The sequence below is a fragment of the Oryzias latipes genome, chromosome 9 (genome assembly GCF_053564925.1).
Source record: "Oryzias latipes strain Hd-rR chromosome 9, Olatipes_Hd-rR_3.1".
Taxonomy (NCBI): Eukaryota; Metazoa; Chordata; class Actinopteri; order Beloniformes; family Adrianichthyidae; genus Oryzias; species Oryzias latipes.
This window is the reverse complement of record NC_136245.1, coordinates 18,106,820-18,130,286: the sequence shown is the minus strand read 5'-3', so window position 1 is coordinate 18,130,286 and position 23,467 is coordinate 18,106,820. Positions and strand designations below refer to the sequence as shown.

At 38.0% G+C, this 23,467-nt stretch overlaps 2 protein-coding genes across 3 annotated transcripts; one reads left to right on the top strand and one right to left on the bottom strand.

Moving 5' to 3' along the window:
* Positions 1-256: 256 nt before the first annotated feature.
* Positions 257-18,019, bottom strand: abhd17b (abhydrolase domain containing 17B, depalmitoylase). 2 transcript variants are annotated; one of them, XM_004072472.5, is made up of 4 exons: positions 17,468-18,019; positions 14,857-15,333; positions 2,787-2,966; positions 257-2,446 (listed from the first exon to the last, which is right to left on the bottom strand). In XM_004072472.5, the coding sequence occupies exons 2-4, from the start codon at positions 15,321-15,323 to the stop codon at positions 2,227-2,229; spliced, it is 867 nt and encodes a 288-aa protein (XP_004072520.1). In that variant the 5' UTR covers positions 15,324-15,333; positions 17,468-18,019; the 3' UTR covers positions 257-2,226. The 2 variants fall into 2 exon arrangements, with proteins under 2 accessions (XP_004072520.1, XP_020561690.1); XM_020706031.3 differs by lacking the exon at positions 17,468-18,019 and adding an exon at positions 16,845-17,007.
* Positions 18,020-18,084: 65 nt separating this feature from the next.
* c9h9orf85 (chromosome 9 C9orf85 homolog) lies at positions 18,085-23,292 on the top strand. The gene is made up of 4 exons (XM_004072473.4): positions 18,085-18,484; positions 18,678-18,784; positions 19,683-19,796; positions 22,783-23,292. Exons 1-4 carry the CDS (start codon positions 18,383-18,385, stop codon positions 23,015-23,017), a joined length of 558 nt encoding a protein of 185 aa, XP_004072521.1. The 5' UTR covers positions 18,085-18,382; the 3' UTR covers positions 23,018-23,292.
* The last annotated feature ends 175 nt before the right edge of the window (positions 23,293-23,467 follow it).

Genomic DNA, 23,467 nt, shown 5'->3' with positions numbered 1-23,467 from the left:
AAATGATTGAATATGAATTCTTATCCCCCTCTTTCCTAACCTGATGGGCATTTCAACCCCCAGCAAGCAAGGTACAAACAAGAATAAAATGGAATCATCTGGTTTATGGCAAAGTCACGGGACATTTAAAGCTGTATTAATGTATTAATTTAAAAAACACTTTGAAATAACTTTGTACAAATCTTTTTCCATGTTGGGATGAACTTTTTTCTTATACATGTATGATTTATCCTAACAAAAATAAATTTGTCACAAATTGAACAGTTTGTCAATACAATTTTTATTTATTTTTTGTTGGTTAGAGATACGCTGTATTACATAGTTCTTTCATAATGCATAATGCTATAAAAGCCATCTGAAATGACACTGGATGTGGCCAGTACAAAGTGTGTTCTAAATAACTGGAGATATAAGCCTTAGAGGAGACAAATTGTTCAACCAAAAGAGTTTTTTAAAGCCTGTAAACAATTATTCATCATGAAAGTGTTTATGTGTATATTTAAGTCAAAACATTAATAACTGAGGAATAACTTAAATGTAAGGCAAAAGAGTTTCTAGCAATCACCTGAGTTACCAGGAATTACCAATCCTGTTCTTGATCTCCAGATCAGCAGCAATGCATTTTTCCTTATTTCAAATCAGCACAACAGAAATGGTTTTTAGCAGCACCAGCCGACTTGTATTAAAGTATTTCATTTTATGTGGACACAGGTGCAAGTTAGTTTTAAAGGTACTAAAAAATAATAAAATTAGCAGGAAATTGATATTTTCGATAACATTCTATAATTTTATAAGCTGGAAGTCATTATTTGACATTTCGGAGCATGGACAGTTGGTATAACCACTTTTTCTCTTTCCTTGAATATACAGAGGTACAAACATGCATCATCTTATTGAAAAAACTGTTAAGGGTATAAAAAAAGTAAAGTTCTGAGGCGCTCAGGGATACATCTCACTGGTCTGTTGGCTCTAGCTAAACCCAATTCCTTTTGCAGTTCAAATACACAGAGATAAAATGACTCCAAATATTACTGACATTTGTTTAAACAGCTGAGCTGAAAGTTGAGTTGAAATGAGAGGCGATCCTAAAGATCACTCATCGTGTTTGGCATCAAGGGTTTTTATTCTTTCCAAGATGGCTGCCACAGTAGAATTGCTTTTTATCTCATCAATGACATCAACAAAGGTCGGATTCATGATGATCATTTTTATGATGGTTACATTGATGATTTTACTTCATATTTTAGACTGAAAGTAAAAATGATATAAGACAGGGTTTAATAATTGTCACTATGCCTACATAAATACTTGTATTTGATTGGGTCAGATATTTCATCTGCAAAAGTGCCCAGCATTTTCTGACAGTTCATCAACTACAGTGCACTGATAATATTTCTACAACAATATGTCAAGAATAACTGGTGATTATTCAACAGTCTAAGGGGAAAACCCACACTCTACTGGCTTTATAGTTAAGTCTTTACAGGAGCCTTAGAGTCTTTCAGAAGGTAACACTTACAATCTAAACAGAGATGTTGACAATGAGTAGACCCAACACAGCTTTGACGATATTTTTAGATGTCAATTGTTAAAGTGCACTTCTTCGTGTGCATGTCTGATATAACAAACATTTGGCAACACTGGCACAGCTAAGTAATGTTTCAGTCTGCCTTAAACAGCTCTCCTGCAACAAGACACGTGTGCATTTTTGTACTAAAAATTAGTATAAATAGATGTCAAAAAAAGGGGGAAAAAAGTGTGCAGAATCAAAGCTGAATCAAAACTTCAGTTTGTCTAACCAAGTAGTCTGCAGAAAGGCCGTTTCCTGGAGCCTCATGAGCTCCCTAGAGCTTAATCGCATGCAAATGTACATCATATCCTTCTCAAAAAGGCAGCAGGAAGAAAAGAAAAAGAAAATCACCCCAAAAGGAGCTCAAAATATTAAACATCTTGCACATATCAGCATAAAGAAAAAAGTAAAAAAAACAAAAAAAAAAGATGGTCTTTAATGGATTAATAGCTGTGGGGTGTGGAGCAGATGACAGGCAGGTCCAGAAGAAAACTGGTGTGACAAGGAAGCAAGTCAGCTCTTATTCACCTTTGAAATCAGTTCTACACAGACAAACACCAACTCCTCCTCCACCATTTAGTAGGAAAAAAAAAGTCACCCCCCCATGTCCATCCTTAATCTTGAACTCTTCCTGCATTTCTTCTCATATCCAACCACTACAAGTTGACGAGCTCATGAGCCACAAACTGTTTGAGTCTCTCCAGGTACTGTCCATACAGCTCCACATCATTGTGTCCGGCTCCTTCAACCCAGAGCGGCTCCACTGGGCGCTGGCAGCGTTCGTAAAGAGCTAGGCCGTGGGAGAAGTCAATGACCTCATCCTCTGTACCATGGATCACAAGGACTGGTGATGTGACCTTGGAAATCTTGTCAATGCTTTGGAATAAGAGACAAAAAGGGAAACAACGAGGCAGGAAAAAGAAAGATTAAATTTAGATGTCTTTAATTATTAACAAGAAAATGTAGAAGACTAAAAATTCCATTAACTAGCAGAGAATGAGCCACAATTCTTTTTTCTTTTTTTTAAACCACAAATATATCTTGTTTGAAGTACCACATTCAAATCCTTTCTTTCAAATATTTTAGGGCAATGTTGTGTTTTTCATGAATAAGGGCATACTTTAAACTTTGCAAAACAACACAAATAGACAGTACAATGAGAGTAGCTGGTTTTCACACACAGTTCATTTGTCTAGAGGCTAGACAGTTCACTCACTTTGGAAAAGCATCAAAGCAGTAGGTCTTCTTGGTGTCAGGGAAAGCCACTCTCATGCCAGAGGTGAGCGGGGAATGGAGGACGACTGCGGCGCTCTCGTACCGGGATGCTAGATCCACAGAGGGGACAGTGCCAATGCTTTGTCCATACACGATCACGTTCTCTGGGCGGATGCCATATCTGTGAGAGAGGATCACTGTTTGATGTTGTCTTTTGTTGCATATTTACAAGTACTTGGCAGATATAGACAGATATTCCCTTTACTTAAGTCCATATTAGCAGAGAAACAGCACATTTATTAAGAGTTTAAAAAAAAAATTGGGGAATCAACAAAACTTGATTTTAGTCTAGAGATTTAACGGCTGTTTATGCATCTCATACCATACAAACTGCCAATTATTCTCCCTCCAGCCTCTCATTTGTTTGTTGCCTTATAACCAAACACAAGGTAGTTTGCCAACAGGAAAACTGATACCTTATGATCAGCAAAAACACAGTGGTTCAGTGATTGAGCACCTTCAAATGACTGTATGAGAAGAGGAAGACGGCAGAACTTTGTCTTTTAGTTCCTGAAGGGAAAAAAATCTTTGAAAAAAAAAAAAAAATCATCTTTCGGTTTACATTTTGCGATCATCATCATCATATCCAACAAGCTCTTGGAATAACAGCCCACAAACAAATCCAAAGCAGGGTTTAGTGATACTGGTTCAGATTCATTGTCTTGCATCTGACCAAAAAAAAAAAAAAAAAAGACAGAGATCCACTGAAGTCCCATGACTGTATATAGGAAAACGAGAGAAAAAAGGCCAACGCCACAGTGATACTGGTTTAAGGGGAAGGAATATAATGCGATTGTGGAAATGAAAGCAGTGGAAGACATTCCACAGCTGATTATGGTTAACGTGACTCGCTACCAGTCAGCTGACGACTTAGAACAGAGTCTGAGAACACTGCATCACTGTTGAACTGATATTACTCAGCCTTAAGCCATCCCAGCAGCTTTACCCAGACACACTGTGCAAACCTGTGTTATTGATTATGAACCAACATTACCATCTGTATCATCATCCTAACTTAACCGCAAGACCCCTTATAATTCAGATGAAGCATGGAAATGTATTCAGTCTAGCTTTCACACAGTACTTGGCAGAAATACAGGAACAGTTTAATGCTGAAGTGCATTTGTCTTCAGAAAGAGCAGAAAGTAGTGGTGAAAATACTGGCACATTATCAGAAATCCAACAGAGAAGAGGATGGTGAACTCCCTAATGGGATGTTTGCTAAATACTATTAGGATTTTGTGCAATGAAAGCCTACTTCAGCTATGGAACACAGTAATGTTTATGCATGTGATGCAGCTGCCGCAGAAAAACAATCCCCTCAAATTTACAATAGACATATTGAGTTTGCCATGTTGAAATATTTTTACTCAAATAAAAAAATGTCAATTATGCCAAATTGTCAGGTTTGTTAAATACTTAACTTTAACAAAAAAACCCTCACTTCAAAGTTAATAATTACTGATGTCATCTTCAATCTAAATCCATAAGATGAAGTAAATCACTATAGAAAGGTCTTCAGCTGATCCATCAGCTGAGTGAACCCACTTATTTAATCAGGAGAGGGAATATGAAAAAAAACAGGCATTCAATAAAATGAGAAAAAAAAAAATTGATGGATGAAACCCCTCTATAACCCCATGACAGAATGGCCAGGCTCCTGCTTTTGCGTCTCGCTTTGAATAGACCAACGCTAGCAAAGAAAAGAAAAAAAGGAGAGGAAAAGGTGAATAATGGTTTAGCCACATTAGGTCAGTTCATGTTTAGAGTCTCAGAATAAACCAGATAAACTACGATAAAGAAGAAACAGAAAGAATTTATCTCCTGATGATAATTTAATAGACTAAAACATTTGAACGACATCAATAGTGACAATGTGGCCAACTAAAAGAAATAGAGAATAAAAAACCAAATAAAAAAGATGCACACAATTTAAAAGAGTGCCAGACTATAAAAATGATAGCATTTTGTATTAATACATTTTGTGCCAGAACCAGTAAGGACCAAAACAAAAAAAAATTAATTTGAAAAATGAAAAACTATTTTTCTTTGTGAAGATTAAAATACAGATTGAGCACCTTTTTATATGTCTAAAGGCCTGTTCACACCGGGACGAATTTCGCCGGCGATTTTCGCCGACGTTTAACGCCTCGTGACTAAACAAAGGGCCCCAATGAGAGTGTGCACACCGACGCGAAAAAACGCCAGGCGTTAAAGCGTCAAAAAAAAAAAACGCCTCGGGTTCGTTTTTTTTTTTCGACGCGTCGCGTCGAAATCTACTCGACCAATGAGAACGGCGCTTTTGCTCACGTGTCTGGAGCTTCTGAAGTTACAGTAAAACACAACTTGGGGGCGCTCAAACAAAACTGCCTTGCTGAGCACACATACCAGCGAAGAAGATAGACGCCAAGTAGCGTCTACACAGCCGCGAAGCAATAATGACGGACATTCTAAAACATCCCCGAACCAAGCACCAGTTGGAGCTACTGGTGCTTGAAATATTCATGTTTTCTTTGTTTGATTCTGACAAGCGTGTAAATACTTGCTCTCTTCTTCTGAGTGAAAAGCGACTTTAAGAAGCGTAAAGTTGCGCAGCGCCACCTTGTGTACAGGAGTATTTCGGTTTTACATTAAGCGCCATCTAATGTCAGGGAATGAAATTGCATGTTCACTCCACTCATCGTCAGCGAAAATCGCCTGGGTGTGAACACAAAAAACGTGGCGAAAAACGCTGGCGAATAACGCCTGGCGAATATTCGTCCCGGTGTGTACGGGCCTTAAGGCGTGACAATAACTTGTGAATCTACTAAACACTATTAAAATATATTTTTTGACATTGTTAAAGGGTATTTAAAACCCACATAGATGTAATGTGTCATCACAGTTTGAAGTTCATTATGAATAACAAGCATCTTAGATTTTAAGAAGACCCTAAACAATATGTAGTCCATTTTTCCATGACCTGCAGTAACTAATCAATAATTGAAAAATGTAGGATAAACTAACCCTTCTGAATCATAATGATAAAACACTCTTGGTCCATCTTAAAGGTTAAAATCTGAAGTTGCCATCAAGTCCAGTGAGACATTATGTAACTATGTACCAACACTTCAGGAGGATCAACAGCTGCAGGAATTTGCAATGTAGGAACCCTGTTTGTTATGACACCAAAAAGTCTTACACCTACTAATGATGAAAATTCTAAATCCTTCTGATTAAAGAACTCGTAACACTGGTTAGTCATATTCTGAATATTACCAGCAAAGAAAAGATTTAAGTATTATTTTCACTTCTACCATTTTAATATCAATCTTTCTGGACCCAGCAAAGTCTTCAAAGATACCTTTATCTTAGAAGGGTGCAGTAAATGATCTAACTTTATCAGCCCACTGCAACCAGACCAATCAGAGGATATACATTCCTCACTGATGTCTTTAAACAAATGTTATGCAATATCAATAAAGAGGCTGTACAGAAACCACCGATTACCCAGCTACAGGACAACAAGGCAGTGGAAACAAACATACTTTATCTCTTTATACCCAATGTCTATTGTCAATTCTAGAATTAGCAACTCGTCTTTGACTTCATGAGGCACATAGTTAATAAAGCATGGTTTAAATGCTGCCTTTAGATTCCCCTTCCAGATGAAATTGAGGCGTTATCAAATCTTTCACCGTTGTGGAATGAACTCATTACCCTTCAGTACTACCTTTGGTAGAGCCTCCTCTAAACCTTGGTATCTCTATAAACATCACCCCTTACTACTTTAACATGAAAGAAAAACCATCAGTTAATGAGTAAAAATCTTTGAAACATTGATAGAAATTGATATTTTTGAAACAAATTACAAACTTACTTTGTGATACTTAGAGCTTTAGACAGAATGCTCCATTTTACACTTTCAATTTTTTTTTGGCATAACTAAAATAAGCTGGCATGTCATCGATTGTTAAAGATCATGTTTTTGGTGTTTTTAACATGTTTTATTTTTGCATTTTTCATATGCTGTAGGGCATATACAAAGAAAATTAAGATTAAAATTGAGTGACTGAATATTTCTTTACTGAAATTGTTGAGAATCTAGAAGCAGACAAAAACATTGCCATTGAAAAAAAAAGTTTGTCGTTATACATACAAATTACAATCAGCAGGCCCTGCCCCACTCTATTCCGATGCATCCACTTGCAGACAAATAGATCAGTTTATGTCTTAGTTTTCCTCATCTGAGCTGGCATCTGGCTCAGGGCTGTAAGGCTGGATAGCTCCAATATCACTCACCATTTCTGTTGCCCCAGTAATGTTAGGTTGGCGTTGTGAGGGGCTGCAAGCCAGCTGGAATAATAAATAAATGAAAGGAAGTGGGGGAACAGTTACTTCGCACCAACAGTCCCACCCACAACTCAGAGGGGAATTTTTGATTTTGCCAAAAATGACCTAAAAATTAAAAGACCACTTGGAACAGTTTAACGGTAAATCAAAAGATGATTGGAGTGGGAATTGAAGAGCATGAGAGGCGGATGGAGTCTTTTCAGATCAGGTCATCCCATTGTGCTCTGTCAGACAATAGATCACACCCCACTGACAAAACAGCAGCTGTGTAGACTTCCACTCAATTCAAGAAACAAATCAATAGTACTGGAAAAGCTCCACTCTACCTCCAAATGTTTGATGCCAGGAAGAATAGATAACATTTTGAACTAGAATACTGTGAATATTCACCAAGACTCAACCTTTTGTTAGATTTAATTTTACTGCCAACAACGAGGGAATTTCTCTCTGAAGGATCAAGCCAAAGTTGTTGCTATAGGCCACCACTTAATATTATACTAGCTAGGCCTGCACAATATACCGCAAATTTATAGTTATCGCGACATTCAGCTGTGCAATATTCATAACGCAAAAGACGGCGAAAAATCGCAATAAATGGTTACCTTAAATGTGCTAAAACAAACTCATGGCAGCTTGAAATATTGAACAAATGAAATAAATCCCTTTATGCATTTAACCAATCGCAAGGACCCGTTTACGTTGTTGATCAATCATATGAGCCTTTTTTATGTTTGATTTTTGCCTCCTATGCAGGGCTCCAGACTGCGACCATATGGTCGCATTTTGCGACCAAAATTTGAGAGTGTGCGACTGAATTTTACATCCAGTCGCACATGTGCGACCAGTAAATTTGCCTCCCCCACCCTTCGTATTTTTTTATACATCAAACGTTGAAGGGGCACGTCAATGAAATAATCAATGAGACGCGAGCGCACACGCACGCAGGCAGACACACACACTCGCGCACATATTCATTAAACACGAGCACACACTCGCGTGATGCCCGTCTGTGAGGCGGCCACTGCGTGTGAGAAGAATAGGGAAAGCCACTGTGAGTGGCTAAATGCGTGGAGGGGGAGGGGCCTAGAGATAATCGAGCGCGCGTAAACATCTGTGGGAAGGAATCATCACAACCTGATATGTGCGTCTGAGCTATGAATAAGCGAACTATTGATTCGTTCTTCCCACCTGCGGCTAGTGTATGCAGTCCGTGCTGAACTTTTCTCTGGGCCGCACAGTCCCGGAGGAAGGTTTAGGTTTTGGTGACGGTTACGGCGGCGCATCAAACGGGTTACGGCAGCACACCGCCCCCGTCCCGCGGGAGTCGGGTCAGCTGAGGAGAATGTCCCACACCTACATGCGTGACAGCTAACGGGGCTTGAACTTTAAACACGCTCGAGCAAAAACAACATTCGTTTTAGACACACTGAAAATACGTGGGGAAAATCAAACGATAGACGTGTTTGAGATGAACCGGCGGCTCGCCTGGATCGTTTGGGCGGGGGTGGGGTGGGGTGGGGGGGGGGGGGGGGGGGGCTGTGAGATGAAGGCGAATCTGCAGCGAGACTAAAGGAGGACAGGAAGATGGAGTTGTCCTTAACATTCAATTTAGTTTTAATATTCTTCTCCCCCTTAGTGTGATCTGTGTTATTATATATTTTATGATTATTTTAATGTTTTGTGATGTATGTAGCCTTTTTTAATGAATTGGTATTTTTAATTATTTTAATTAATCACTCCACTACAAAAACCATCAGGACACATGTCCCATAATGCATTGTTTTGTAGTCTGTAGGGCAGCTTTCAGTCAGTTCAGTTTCCAGCTGTGTCCGGGTAGGTTGGCGCCTTGCTCCCACCCCTTTCTCCCGATATTTTTGTGATGATTGACAGGTGATGTTGGAGCAAAAACAAAAATATATGTCACCCACCAGGTGATCTGCGCAGCGTTGAGTTCACCTGGGTGATCTCAAACACGCTTGTTGTGCATCCTGGCTGCACCTATTTGGTGTCACAAAGATAAATTTCCATCCGTTTTCTTTACTTATTTGTACTGTCATGACAGCGATGCTTTTGTCAGTTTACCTGCATCTTCAAAAGTGCAGAATAAAATGTGACACTGAATTTGAAACATCACATTTTAATTTCTGCATCTATTATTAAAGTATTTATTAGTAATACAGTGGAAATTAATAGATTTGGTTAGCATGTTGATTTACGGTGTGCGCCCCTAAATTTTCTGGTTGTGCCCCTAAAATTTTCAGTTAGGGGCCACTGTGCTCCTAGTGAAAAAAGTTAGTCTGGAGCCCTGCTCCTATGTCGACAAGGTTCATTTGGAGTATAATTTTTAAACTGTTGCAGTGAAATGGAAATAATGTTTTTCGTTGTTTTGCTATTTGTTTATATACTGCAAATTATATCGTTATCGCAATATTAATCACCAATATCGAATGTCGCGAGTTTTCCTCATAGCATGCAGCCCTAATACTAGCTGAACATACTGGTGGCATGCCTTTTCCTCACTGTGTATTTTTTGTCATTTTTAACTGACAAACACACAAGGTCAACTAAACCCATTTTGATAGTTCAGGAGCAAGTTCAAAGACACTGCCCAAACGTCAAGCTGAAAAGTTTTATAAGTTCAAAATAAGTAGTTTCCGAGTAGCTTACTATGGTTAACTATTGAAGTATCACGTTCAATGTCCAAAGTAGAGGAATCAATATTTGAGTACTGCATAGAAAATGTTAAAATTCAATCAGCTCACTAAATATGAGTACATCATCTTTTACCACAGCTCTGAAATTCAAAAAACTCACTGAAATACCAGATACCAGCAATTCTAAGAAATGACTACATTTCTTCTATAAAATGTAACAAGAAACTATAATGATGTAGCAGGTCTTGTGAGTGACTGACTAAGACTTCTGACTCATCCAATGAGTGCACCCTGCAGCACTCCCTGCTCAGGTGTAGGGAGTGCTGTGCTCGCTGCGAGTGAACTACACAGGGTGTTTTTCTTTGTTACTGGTTACGTTGTCAGCAAAGTGACAGGTGGCGGCCTCTGACGTGAACGCTGAGGAGAATGAAGGTGTGAACAGCTTGTCTCATGACTACCAGCAACAGCAAAGTATCACTGATAAAGTCCTGTATACTCATTTAATTCAAACATGTCTCAAGTTTAGTTTTATAACCAGAGCCAGCAATCCACATACAATTCCATCACAAAAATCTGCAACAAATCTCACAGGTCTAATAGAAAATGTTAAATTTCTTGCTTTGTTTTGTGCCCTCTCACATAACTATTGCTGTTGTTACCAATAATCTTGCAAAAAAACAGTCTCACAACATTGGAAACAGTTTTGCAAAAGTATGCAGCAAAACAGCAAATTAAAATAAACAAAGACCAATCGATAAAGATTTAATGAGTCAGTATTAAAATCTTTAAATGGAAATAAATTCCCCTGTAAAGACTAATCACAGTCAATCATAGTGCAAAGTATGTGTCGTGAAAATATAAATGTTGGCTTGCCACAAATTTAAAAAAAAAAAAGTTGTATTTATTTTTACATTTTAGCCTCGACAGTAAAACTGTCACTGACCTTTTTTACAAAGCATAGTTGAAACGTTCAGAAGGTTTTGGAACTAAAATTTAAATGAATGTCAACACAAGCAAATCCAAACATTCAAACTTCATTTAAATTGAACTGATAAGACAGACAGAAGACCGACACCTCTTAGTAGTAGAGGACATGAGTGTGGGTAATACGGACATTTTGACAACACTCTTTACAGAAATACTTGTCTGATATAGAAAAATATGACTACAAGACGAACATGTAATATATCCATTTTTAAAACATCTTTCAAACGCCTCATTACATGCTCTTCCCTTACAACTGCCTATAACATAGGCCATAAAACAAGCCGTTGGTGAGCATTGTTGGCCATAACTTTAATTGACACCGTGACCCGTGTGCAAATTCCAATGACTAACAGAATCATTATCTCTATTTTACTAAAAAAAGTGGCATCCAAGTTTGTAATTGAGAAGTAGATCTATTTGGTAATGACATTTGTGAGATGGATAGAAAAGAGAGAGTAATAGTAATAATAATGATAATAATAATAATATTAGCAATACCTGATTTACATTTTGGTGTATTTTTCTTCCAATTAAAAGGAGTAAATTGTTCTTTTAAAAGTAGGAAAAAAAATCTACGGTAATAACAACCATAAACAACCAAGGTGAAGAGGTATTAAAGAGTCTCTCAGAATATTGTGACTTTAAAAAAAAAAAAACATTCCTTGTATCCAGTCTAGACAAGTTCAAAGCCTATAGTGATCAGTCTTCTGAAGTCATTTAACAGATTTTTTTTTTTTTTTTGCTGCAAGAACAAAAAACTTAGTCTAATGCTTCTGCCAACCATGTGCCTATAAAACATTGATGCTCCTGTTTCCTTGTTTTCAAAAAACAAAAAGTCCCAACCGATCATAGAGTCATTTCCCCCAGAGGAATAAAAAGCTCAGTCATTTGACAAAGTATGTGGAACTATAGGCTCCGTATTTCTTCTGTTTCTACTGACAAGCAGCTGATTTAAGTCATGCAGAAAACAGAGATGTTTTTGTGAAACGTATCTCTATTCTATCAAGTGCAATTACATCAGTGAGCTTATGGGCTCATCTGATAAAGTGTAAAAGTTCAGTAGCTCAAGAAATTACAGCAGGATAAGATTTTAGTGGCTAGGCTGGCTTGGTATCCATTTCCCTTTCGTTTAAGTTTAAGGTTTGTTTCTTTGTTCACCTTTTGGCACATCCCATCAGGGGTTGGATCAAATTCTATTCCAACTATTCTTTAACAAACAAAAAAGATTAGCATTTTAAGTAAAATTTGGGAACATCAGTAGGCAAAACAACCTTAAATACTCATTCAAGTGCCATCAGCAGATGATACCTTCAAAGTGTGTGCATGTTGGGTATGCACCTGATAAACAGGTTCGTTGTCACAGTAATAGGTCATGTTATTATATACAAAGTCTTTATGTTTGAGATTCCCGTTTAACTTGCCAGCTTCCGTATGCAAAAGCTTTTTATTTACACAGGCACACTCATTCTTGGAAAATGCTGTAAGCAACTTACTCCAAATGTCAGCAGCATGGGAACAGAGCACTTTTGTTGGCAGTGCAGCAGCAGTTACTCAAGGACTGAAACCATGTTAGTTCTACATCTTGGTTAATAACAAACACCAGATCAACTGTGCGAGCAATCAGCAAAACATTTGTCACATGCCCATTTTTAGCTTCTGTAAGTAAACCCTTTCAGTCTCATTTTGTTCTCCGTCAATTCATTTAAAAATGCAAGACTTTTTTTTGTCTTTGTTCAATGAACAGAAGAAAAAAAAAAATTCTCCCTTTCAGGTGTAAACACCCTCGTCTTTTTCATAAGGTGTCTAAATTAGTACAACCACACCCTTTAGGTGCTCTGCTTTTCTTGGTATCTAGAGTTTTCTAGCAACGTTTTTTTAATTTTTCTGTATTATCAAAGACGCCACATTTTTAAAAATAAAAAAAGTACCAGTCTGCAAGCAATGCATTTCTCAGGGTTATTATCTTCAGCTTTTATTTTCCGAGTAGAGAAACTTAAATGGAATCCAGCATTTTCCAAACTACAGTCTGCAAAAATGGAAATATGAGAACTTTAACCATAAATCCAAACACACACACCAAGCCACACCAAAAGCACTTCTCCAGAAATACACGATAAATATTGTAGAGTCTAACTATGTTTAAAAACATTTTTTAAGTCCCAATATTTAATTTATAAAATCTATAATACTATGTTAAAACAGAACAAATCTTCTATAAATACAGGTTTATTAAGTTCTCAAAGAAAAAACTTAAGATTAATCTCATATTGCTGATTTCACCATTTCAAATATTTTTTTAAAAATAAATTATTTTAGGGGAAAAGAATTCTCATCCACTCATTTAAGCCTCTGACTTAGAAGACGTATATCGTGCAAAATCAACTTTTCTGATCTTATAAGTGTATCATAATCTTCCTTCCTCACAAAAAAAACAACCCCAAAGCGGAATTTTTGATCCATTCACACATTTCTGAGTATTCCTCTAAAACCCTGTTGAGTGAAGACCAGCCGCTCACAATCCACGAAAACGAGTGGGTTCTCACATCTATATGTAAAAACGGTGAGAACAGCCCCTTCCAGGAGGAGCCTGCACTACCAGCACCGCCCCCAGGCTAAAACACACTTTTTCCGCTGAGCTAGCGGTAATCGGTAAAATGCGGTCATTCTAGCATTGACCATCTTTGAAACAGTTCAAATGTTGTTTGTTTTTGTGGGAGAAATGCAGGCACGCCGCAGAGGCCAGCTCCAGGATAAGCCACGAAATGGGCAGCACCCAAACGGAGCGAAAGCCAGTGCCTCAGAGATCAAGTCGTCTGACTTCCTGGTAGTAAAATGAGCTCGCGAAAACAACTCATGTTTCAAAAAAATAAATACAAATAAATAAAATAATGATGTAGGCCCCTTAATGGCTTTTTCCTTCTATTGGAAACTTAAATTCTCAACCATTTTCACCAACATGAAGGACAAAATAAGCTAGTTTGATGTCAAATTGGAGCCACAGAACACTGCTCAGTGTCTGCTATCGTCGATGGGAAGAAGTGTATGCAGGGAATCGGTATATCAAATCAAAATTTGCTGCGCCTTTGTCTCAAAAAAAATTTTTTTAAACAAAACAATTATCACTGACTTCAATTCATAATATCCAAGCTCATTTAAAAAAAGTTCTTCCAAGCTCCTGCAGCGCTCTGCATTGTCTTATCCTTTCATTTTATATAAAATCGATTTTAATATTTTTAAACACTTTTTTTTAAAATCCCAAATGTTTTTTTTAAGTTACCTTTAAATTTAAACCGTTTTTTTCCAGACACGTCTAGTCTTCTTAAAGTGAACCAGTTTGTTTCCCCTGATAATCTGCAACAAATTTTCAGCCTGAATAGACCAAAGCGGACCCCGTTACAGGATCAGGAACTGCTCTCTGACCCATCTTTTGCGGTGATCTCGGTTCGTTTCCAAACAAACTTCAGCTTCAGTTCTCTCAGTTTACTCCATCTTCATAGGCTCCGAACAATTTAACCAAACAGCCACCGTAGCCGGACATTATGGGATGTAAACAGCAGGGCAGCAATGAAGTAAAGCAACTCATAATTTGGTTGTATTGAAACTTAGTACACATTACTTCTCGTACTGTTTACCCGACTATGTCATAAACACTTAATCTGTTCAGTAAGCACCTTGCATCATGCCTCTGTCGTACTAAAGTAAAAGGTTTTGTACCCAACCTTGATACAGACATTCAAAATTGCTGCGTTTGAATAAGTAAACCATTTTGACAAGGATTGCATAGCGTAGGACCTTCATTATTCTCTTTCTTATTGCTTTTACCCGCACTCATAATTTCTGGTCAATGTCTGACAAGATCTTTAGTCACGTAGTTTTGTTTACGAGCTTTGGTTGAAACACAAATGTCCGGTTGAAAGGCAGTCTGATTACAGACCAAATGGAAGGTTCAGGACTCAATCGTGACTCAGTCCAGATCAATGGATTTTTCCAGTCTGAATACACCCCAAGTTTCATATTCGTTTCTGTACCTCTCCTTACCTTGACCTAAGTGCATGCCATGCAGCTTCCACATCTGCATACAGGTTCTTCTCTGACGGTTTTCCAGAACTGGCTCCATAGCCAGAATAGTCGTAAGAAAAGATGTTGCAGTTGATGCGTGAACCCAGGCCAATGTAGAAACTGCTCATCTGTCCCAAGTCCACCGCATTCCCATGAGAGAACAGTAAAGTGTAGCGGGCATTAGGTGAGCAGCGGACAAACATGCAAGCAATGCGGTTCCCTCTTGAGGTGCGTGTCATAAAGCACTCGATGGCGTCCTTTTCCCGGGACGAGTATTGCCAGTCAGCTCGCTCTGAGAGATGCAGGGTCCATCTGCTGCCACTGTCATCACACATGAGGGTGTAGGTTGGCTCTGGAGGCAAAAAGGCCAGTTTGGAGGCGATTTTGCTGGGGCACGGCGGACAGCAGAACAGGCAGCATAGCTCGCTAAAGGACAAATGGTTCATCCTTAAAAGTCTGCAAGAAAGAGAGACAGATATTGAAATAGATTACATTTGTGAAATAAAGTGAACATTGACATACAACCATGACAGCATATTCCTGTTCAGACAGATCACAAAAACATGTAAATAGAACAGACTTCTCCAAACAGTAAAGTGACACTTCCTTTCTGCAGTAAACAAATGTTAAATTGTTGGGCAGAGACTTTCAGGAGGACGATGCTAAACAAAAAAATAAAAAATAGATTGCTGTTAAAAATAAAAATAAAAACACCATCAAACCTCTTCCCAAAATGTGAAGCTCCCATTAGACAGTTCTGTGTAATATCATTGATGGGGGAGGAGTGCTTTTCCTGAGTCTTCCTCAGGGCTGAAAAATCAGTCACAGTTATCACAAAGCCTTTTTGTTTCTTGCTGCACCTGGATCGCCACCTTAGGCGCCTTATTATAAACCGGGTGAATAATTGGAACGGTCAAAGCTACAGGCACCAGAAGAGTCTCTTTAAAGGAACATCCAGCCCTGATGCTGAGAACCTCCTGAAGGAATACAAATGCTGAAGTTGTTCTCAAAACTGGCTCACGGCCCCTTGTTTGACAACTTCTTTATGCGCACACAATTTTAAATGGCAGGAACTGGCTTGTCAAGTCATGCCAAAGTGTAGCAAGAAAAAGAAAAGTGGAAGATTAAAAAATGATGAGCTCATTTATTAGACTTTTGTTGAACATCATTGCATGTAAAGATGAAATTGCTCTTTGTCAAAAAAAAAAACCCTCTTCCAGAACATGTAAAATGTTTATGGCACCCAGCTCTGACTCATCTTTTATAAATTAATCAATCTAAGCATTTTACAATGCTCAATAAATATATCTTCAGAACACCTTTAAGGAGCTTCTTTGGACACATCCTCAGAGAAGAAACTAGGGCCAAAGGGCGTTTTTAATGAGTTGGCTCCAGTTTGTGTCCAAGAACTGTGTAACTCCAAATATATCCCCTCTTAATTCACAGCCACTTTGAATCTTGCTCTCCGACCTTCCAATCTCAAGGAGCTTGAATACCTGATCCACCCATTTGACTCACAACAGGCCTCCAGCCACTTTCTCTGCACGCCTCAGCCAACTCCAGGTATTTGGCCTTCTTTCATTCAAGCATCTCCTCCATCTGCTTGTCCTACTGTAAGTTCCAGCACCAACCAGCTTAATCGAGTCAGATGTTAGGACCAAGTCTGGCCTCAGTGAACTTCTACTGACCCCCCCCCCCCCAAGGTCACACCTAGGTGGTGATTGGTGGTGGTGTGTGTGTGGAGGGGTGTATTTCCATTAGGATCTCTGTAGCAAATTGTAGGTCTCTCAGAGTGGCATCACAGAGTTATCCTCCAGTTGTCATCATACTTTGATGGCTAACCCAATTGTGGTGGATTGTGAAGACACTACCAAGGTGCATCTTGGACACATCCTCCGTGAATAGACCAGGGTCATAAAGAGGATGTTCCAAGAACTACAATGGGGAAAAAGCACTTTGTTACTGACCTAAATAGTCTCTCATCAGGACTCTTCTGGTTCCCATGGGTAGATTTACAGCTGCTTTCATTCAACTGCTTTTAGGCCTTGGGATATTCATTGTTATTTTTAAACGCTCTTGTAATGGACTTCCTTTTTCCTCCCATTCATATAGTTTTCGGGCGGTTTTAAATTGGCAGCTACTATTCGACCTCACAAATAAGGACCATTCAAGCTGAAAATACAAAAGGTTTAATTGTTCACAGGTGATATCAACTTCACCTAATTGCCTCCTATACTAAAAAAAAAAAAAAACTGTAACCACTAACAATTATAGGGAAAAATAATCAGTGATAACTAGATCATCATACCATGACTGGTAGTTCAGTGATGCTAAAACATACCAAAGAAGGAACAAAGCAGGATGAGACCAACATGTTCAGGCAGCCATGAAGAAAACAGAGGCCACGCCAAACCAATTCACTCATAGATCAATAATTTAAGGAAAAAGTGCTGGATTTATGGAATTCCGTGTGTCTTTGTGCTTGTGTATGTGTGGTTCCATTCCATACAGTCAGAAACTTCTAACCGTGCAGTGACAATTAGCCAACGGTAAATGCTTGCAGGGTAACATCGATGGATCATAACGTTACCTCTGGGCTGTGGGTAGATATTCACGCGGGTTTTCAATCAAATGTCGCCGTAGTGGGTTTTCGCACCAGCCTTCTTTCTTCCACCCAGGAGATTGTCTCGGCTTTCCGTGGCGCCAGATGAGATTATCCTCAGTTTCTGCGTCTAATTAGTCAGCACTGTCACGTTGAGTGTGAATATCCTCCAGTTACTATTAGCTGGCCCCCGAGCCCGACGTCTTCCGGCGCAGGCAACCTCGAGAACTGCCGTTTCCTTTCTTTTTTTCTTGCCCTCGGTTTTGTCAGCATATGGTCCCGAATGATGACAAGACTGCAGTGTCCAAAATATTTAAGTCTATACGGTTGAACGTTGACATGAGTATGTTCAATAAAGTCAAATAAATCAGAAGATATGGGCTTTGGAGTCTGACTGATTCTCAAGCCTTTCCACTACCTACCGATACATCTGTTTCAGTCCTGTTTTTTCTTTCTTGGGGGAGGGAATACATATGATTGACAGCTCTGGCGACCAATTGAATAGTGTAATAAAATCAATAGGCGGGGCTCTCCAATCCCGTTGAGTGGCATTTGTTGACGCAAATCGAAAATTACTATTGAAATGGACATGACCAATCCCAGAAAGGGAAGCTGATGACATCATCAAGTAAACTGTTTATTAAGATTACACGTACATTTTTAGTATTTAAAATGTTCTTCCCTTATTATTTTCTATATATCAAATATTTTGACACTACTTTTTTCAACTTATTAATAATTAATTAACATTCATCACTTCTCCTTTGACCACATGACGTTTTAATCACGTGGTTGTATTTTCTTCCGGGTTAGAACTCTTCGCCTTGTCTAGCATGTGTTTAGCCCTCAAATCCTAAGGTTTGTGTTTGTTTAGCTAAGATTATTGTTTTAAATAACATTGAAATGAGTTCTCAGAAAGGAAATATATCTCGATCGCGACCCCAGAAGCATAAAAATGTCACCGCCTTCAAAAACGACAAGTATGGTGCAACTGTCCAAGTGAAGGTGTGTGCACCGTGAACTAGCCTGATGATGTCATGTGTTGCTAAACTGATTTTAAACGGGAGGAAAAACACTCAGAAATACATGTCTTATTGTTTGTCTATTTGTGCGTATTTAAGGTGACTTTGTGTTTAGTGTGTGTTCGTTAAGAAGAGAGTTTAATGCCCATTTTCTGTTCCTGGTCTATTACTTGCAGAAGGCAATTGCTAAAGTCCATGATGGCCTTTGTCAACATTGTAAAGGTGTTCTGGAGTGGAAAGTCAAATACAGCAAATATAAGCCACTGACACAGCCCAAAAAATGGTAAGTTTACCTGTGGAGCTTCAATTTAGTAAAGTTCAGGGATCTGCACAACTTTACTGTTCCATGACTTCAACAGTTAATTAAAACAATGAATTAAACTATGTTTCACAAAGTATCCAATTTAACTGGTACTTAAAACAAATACGTGCAGGCACTGATTACATTTGAATTTGTGTACACTATGTAAAAGTTTCACAGTAAGTATTCTCCACGTTTGTATTTTTTACTTCTTCTGTCCTTTAACAAAGCATTTTATCGCCCAGATTCTGATCAAGCTTCTTGGCAGTATAAATGACAGTATACATGTCAGTGGTAATTAATAATTTTATATTTATACAATTTTTAGCCAAATTTAAAAAAATACTCATTTTGTTTTCTAGGACATAGTTTCTGCAGAGCGGTAGTAGTACATCAGAAATCTGTCTCAGAGTTGGGGCCAAGAAACAGTTGGCACGGAGCAAGCCACCACTCAGTTTCCGTCAGCCCTTTGTTTACACACTCTCCCACTACATTACTATTACAGCTCCTCACAACAGCTAACATTAGCAGTTCAACAAAAATGGTGAGCAATATTGAAGCTATCCAGCTGTACGGTTTTGAGCCAGATGCCAGCTCAGATGAGGATAACAAAGACTTTAATGGATCTATTTTTTCTAAAAGTAGATTAATAGGAATGGAGCAGAGCAGGGAGCTTATGGCCTGCCGGTTGTCATTTGTACCCAACAGCTACAAGCTTTTTCAAATGACAGTTTTTCATCTGCTCCTGATTGACAAGTACTGGAATAAATAAATACTCAGAAACACAGCTTTAATCTTAATTATCTCGATATATGCCACAAAAACATGTTAATGTGTGCTGAAAAGTGATATTTTTTGTTTGCCTTTTTCTCTTTTACAGTGTCAAATGTTCTCAAAAGACGGTTAAAGATGCATATCACATTGTCTGTAAGCCCTGTTCACTTCAGCTGGAGATCTGCTGCAAATGCGGGAAGAAGGAGGAGATCGTTATTCCGTAAGTATAGAAATCCGCGTAAAGAATCTGCAAATAGTTTTTAATTATTTTGTCCACAGACTGGGTAAAAAGAAAAGCTTATCAGTTATAATTTTGGTATTATTTCATGATGATTTAAGACTTTATTTTTATTTTCATCTCTGTTTAGTTTATAAAAATACTACTGTAATACTGCTCTCTTGTGGATGAAATGATGTGTTGCAAGTAGTAGAAACAAAGTACTGTAATCTACTAACACACTTGCTGTTTTTGATATTTTTAGTGTTTCACAGTATTAAACATCATAATTGTAAAACACAAATGGTAAGAAAGCTTGTGTCTAAACGTTTTTTTCCCCTAATTCAAACGTGTTCTGCGGCAGTACGTCTTATAATATTGGGGGACATGTTTAATTTCCTTTTAGATGGTTCCTTAGTTGTAAAGGAACATGTATTTCTGGGAGGAGCAGCACAGTTAGGTATGCGAAATCAAGGAATTTATTTTTTATCAATGTCAAAAAGGCTTTTTTTTTTTAACCCTTGCTTTTATCGGCAGGTGCAGATAGTTAAGTGTCTGATTGGTGCCTGATTGTCATCACCTGTGAGCGCAGGCCTCCTGCACTGGTCTGCTGCAGTCAGCAACAACTAGGGATGGGAATTGAAGCCCCATGAAGCTTTCCTAGGGGTTCATGTAATTGTTCCGAGAAAAGGAACCAACCATTCAGGGCTTTGAAACCACACAGAACAGCGGCATCTGGTGGCGGACTGGACGTATATCGTATGCTTCAACTAAGCTCCTCGCAACACTTCAATGTGAAAATGATGATGAAAAAACATAAAACAAAACAACGAGTTACATCTTCTGTGAGAAGCACCCATCACATGAAGAAAATAAAACCCAGGATCTCTGGATGTAGACACCGTGACTATTCCACTGAGCTATCTCTACTATTCCAATGGCTTTTTGCCATCACAAATTGGTAGAAGTATTTTCCTTATAAATAACATTCATAGTGTATTGTCTTATTAGGAGAAACAGAGTTGAAACGATCCTGGGGGGTATTCCAGGAAGCATGTTTAAACTACCCTGACTTAAACCCTGAACTCTGGCTGAAGTCCGCCTGAACTTGCTTACTCTGGGTATGTCGGTTCCAAAAGACTGGATATCACTGGATATCGACTTGGTAACCCTGGGTTACTGCGCGTGCACGGCTTGTACATAAAGACATTCTCGATAGATCGCCGATTTTCGGAATAACCATGGAAACGCGTGGAGAAAAAAAAGAGAGCGCTATACCTCAATGTGACGGAGTCTAAGATTTTAACAACGGCGTATGAAGATTATACGCCCATCAAAAAAGTAATACGGCTGCATCAACAATGGAAATAGTTTATGCTTGGAGAAAAATAACGGACAAAGTAAACACACGAGTTTTTGATCTTATTTCCAATTACATTTTGATCTATATATATATATATATATATATATATATACAACTTATAAAACTTAGATTAATTGATTCAATTGGTAACAAGTAAATTTATTCAACCTAATTTCTTACGTCTATCTAACTCAAAAATTCTTTTTACAACTCAAATGTACATATTTATCTAACTAAATGTCATATTACTCCAATTCAATTAAATGTTTTTCCATCTTAATTTCTTGTACTTCTTGAACTCTCATTTGTCTAAGTTAAAGGCTGCAGATTTTCTCATTTTAATAAAATTAAAATAAATGAAACAATGTGGATTCAGTCTATATATCCGGCATTTATTTATCATGACTCAGACTGTAACTTAAGTACTTTTACTATACTGTTGCACTAGGGCTGCTAAATAAACTCATCATCCTCTCCCTCTCACTCAGAAAGAATTAAACATAACAGGACAAAATAACTCGACAAAACAGTAAAACAGCTACAACTAAACATATTTAGACAAAAACTTACACTTGTACCCAAATCCGTCCAGACAGGCAAAGGGAATGGTATCCCACAATTCCTTGCACAGCACCAAATTGAAGTGACACTGATTCCAATACAGGGGAAATAAAAGAACTTTTCGGGAAACGTTCGGGATTCATTTGTATTTCCAGAGAATAGCACGCCCAACTGTCCAAACAAAAGTGACATCTGAACCGTGGTTCGACCAAACGATGCATTTGGCACCTTATACGTCATCAACTACGTGATCTGCGCTAGTTGACACACGCCCCGAAACATTGTGCCGAACCACTCTTTTTCATAAAGGTGAAACAAGCGCCGCAGCGTCCGTGCCAAACAGGCCATCTCTAGCACCAACAATCAGAATTGTTTTAACTGATCTGGATAATTTTAAACTGGTTTTAAGCAGAAATTGCTGCGTTGTTTATGTTGTGTCTTTTTGCTGTCCCCAAAGCGGGACAAGGGAAAGCGAGCTTTAGTTAAAACTCAATTCCACTCATTTCTGCTCATTTTGAAATTATTCAAGTTACAAGAAGAGAAAAATCAAAGTACCATACTGGCATTTATACATTTATATGACAAGGTCTCATTTTGACTAAGAATGTGTATAAAAATGACATATTTTTTATTTTTGTGTGTGTCTTTTGGTCAGTATGCAAACTAACCATTGTTGACAGAATACCAAATATTGTGACATGTCTGCATTAGGGTGGGTTTTGCATGAAATAATTATAGTTGGCATTATCTGCCTTGAATAGAGTCCACATATTGGGTCCCTGGCCTCATTTGCTGCAAGATGCCCTGCCATTCTTGCCACATACTTAGACCTTTTTGTAGTATTATTAGCAACACTGAGTAGAACCAGAACATGTGGAAAACTGTGTTCAGCGCATGAAGCACAATTTTTACATACATTTTCCTTTCAAAATGGTATTTTTAATTATGTTACAAAGAGTTACTATTAAAATTAAGACATGCCAAATGAAAAACACAATGTTCCTTTTTGTTAAAAAAAAATCAATATGCTACAGATACTTGAACCATTTCTCCATTGTCTTGTAGGGTAAACTCACACCTGGAAACAACAGACCAAGAAGATGATGATCAGAAAACCAGAAAATGCAGACGAGGAAGGAAAGACGAAGATGATTCTAACAGCGATGATGATGATTATAACGATGCTGACAGCTTAGACGACGATAACGATGAAGATTTGGACTGCAGCTCAGAATCAGAAGTGACAAAGAACAAATCTTTTGTGCTCCCAGATGTGAATCTGCTTGATATTAAAGATTAAGGATCCAATTCAAAACACGTTTGATTTCGAAATACTTTTCAAGAATCTATTCAATAACTAAAACATATCTGCTTGTCGTTATGTCTTTGAAATGAAATGCTTTTAAAATGTGTCTTATTTGTAACTGTCTTGTCCTTTTGAGGGATTTTTAAAAATTATTTTAATCTCTTAACCTTAGAGGCAATGGTGCCTCTAGGGAGAAGTCAGGACACTTCAATTCAATCCCCTCCTTGACAAATAATCCTTATTTTAAAATAAAATGTCTCTAAGAAGGAGCCTGATGGTCAAATCATTTATTTTAAGTCTAATTAGATCTAATAAACATTTTTTTAAGAGAATTTGGAAAAATAATTATTTTTCGCTTAAAAACCTCAGACATTTTGAGGTTACTAACTGCATCAAAAAACTCATGAACTCTGGGTTTACTCATAGCGTACTTTGTGTACCAAA

What these genes read in the sequence shown, in the direction of transcription:
- c9h9orf85 (XM_004072473.4), top strand. Translation starts at nt 18,383, where the DNA reads ATGAGTTCTCAGAAAGGAAATATATCTCGATCGCGACCCCAGAAGCAT. An exon ending in GTGCAACTGTCCAAGTGAAG is followed by an intron (nt 18,485 to 18,677) that starts GTGTGTGCACCG and finishes TATTACTTGCAG; the next exon opens with AAGGCAATTGCTAAAGTCCA. An exon ending in AAGGAGGAGATCGTTATTCC is followed by an intron (nt 19,797 to 22,782) that starts GTAAGTATAGAA and finishes ATTGTCTTGTAG; the next exon opens with GGTAAACTCACACCTGGAAA.
- abhd17b (XM_004072472.5), bottom strand. Translation starts at nt 15,323, where the DNA reads ATGAACCATTTGTCCTTTAGCGAGCTATGCTGCCTGTTCTGCTGTCCG. An exon ending in TGGCATGCACTTAGGTCAAG is followed by an intron (nt 2,967 to 14,856) that starts GTAAGGAGAGGT and finishes CCTCTCTCACAG; the next exon opens with ATATGGCATCCGCCCAGAGA. An exon ending in TGCTTTGATGCTTTTCCAAA is followed by an intron (nt 2,447 to 2,786) that starts GTGAGTGAACTG and finishes CTTATTCCAAAG; the next exon opens with CATTGACAAGATTTCCAAGG.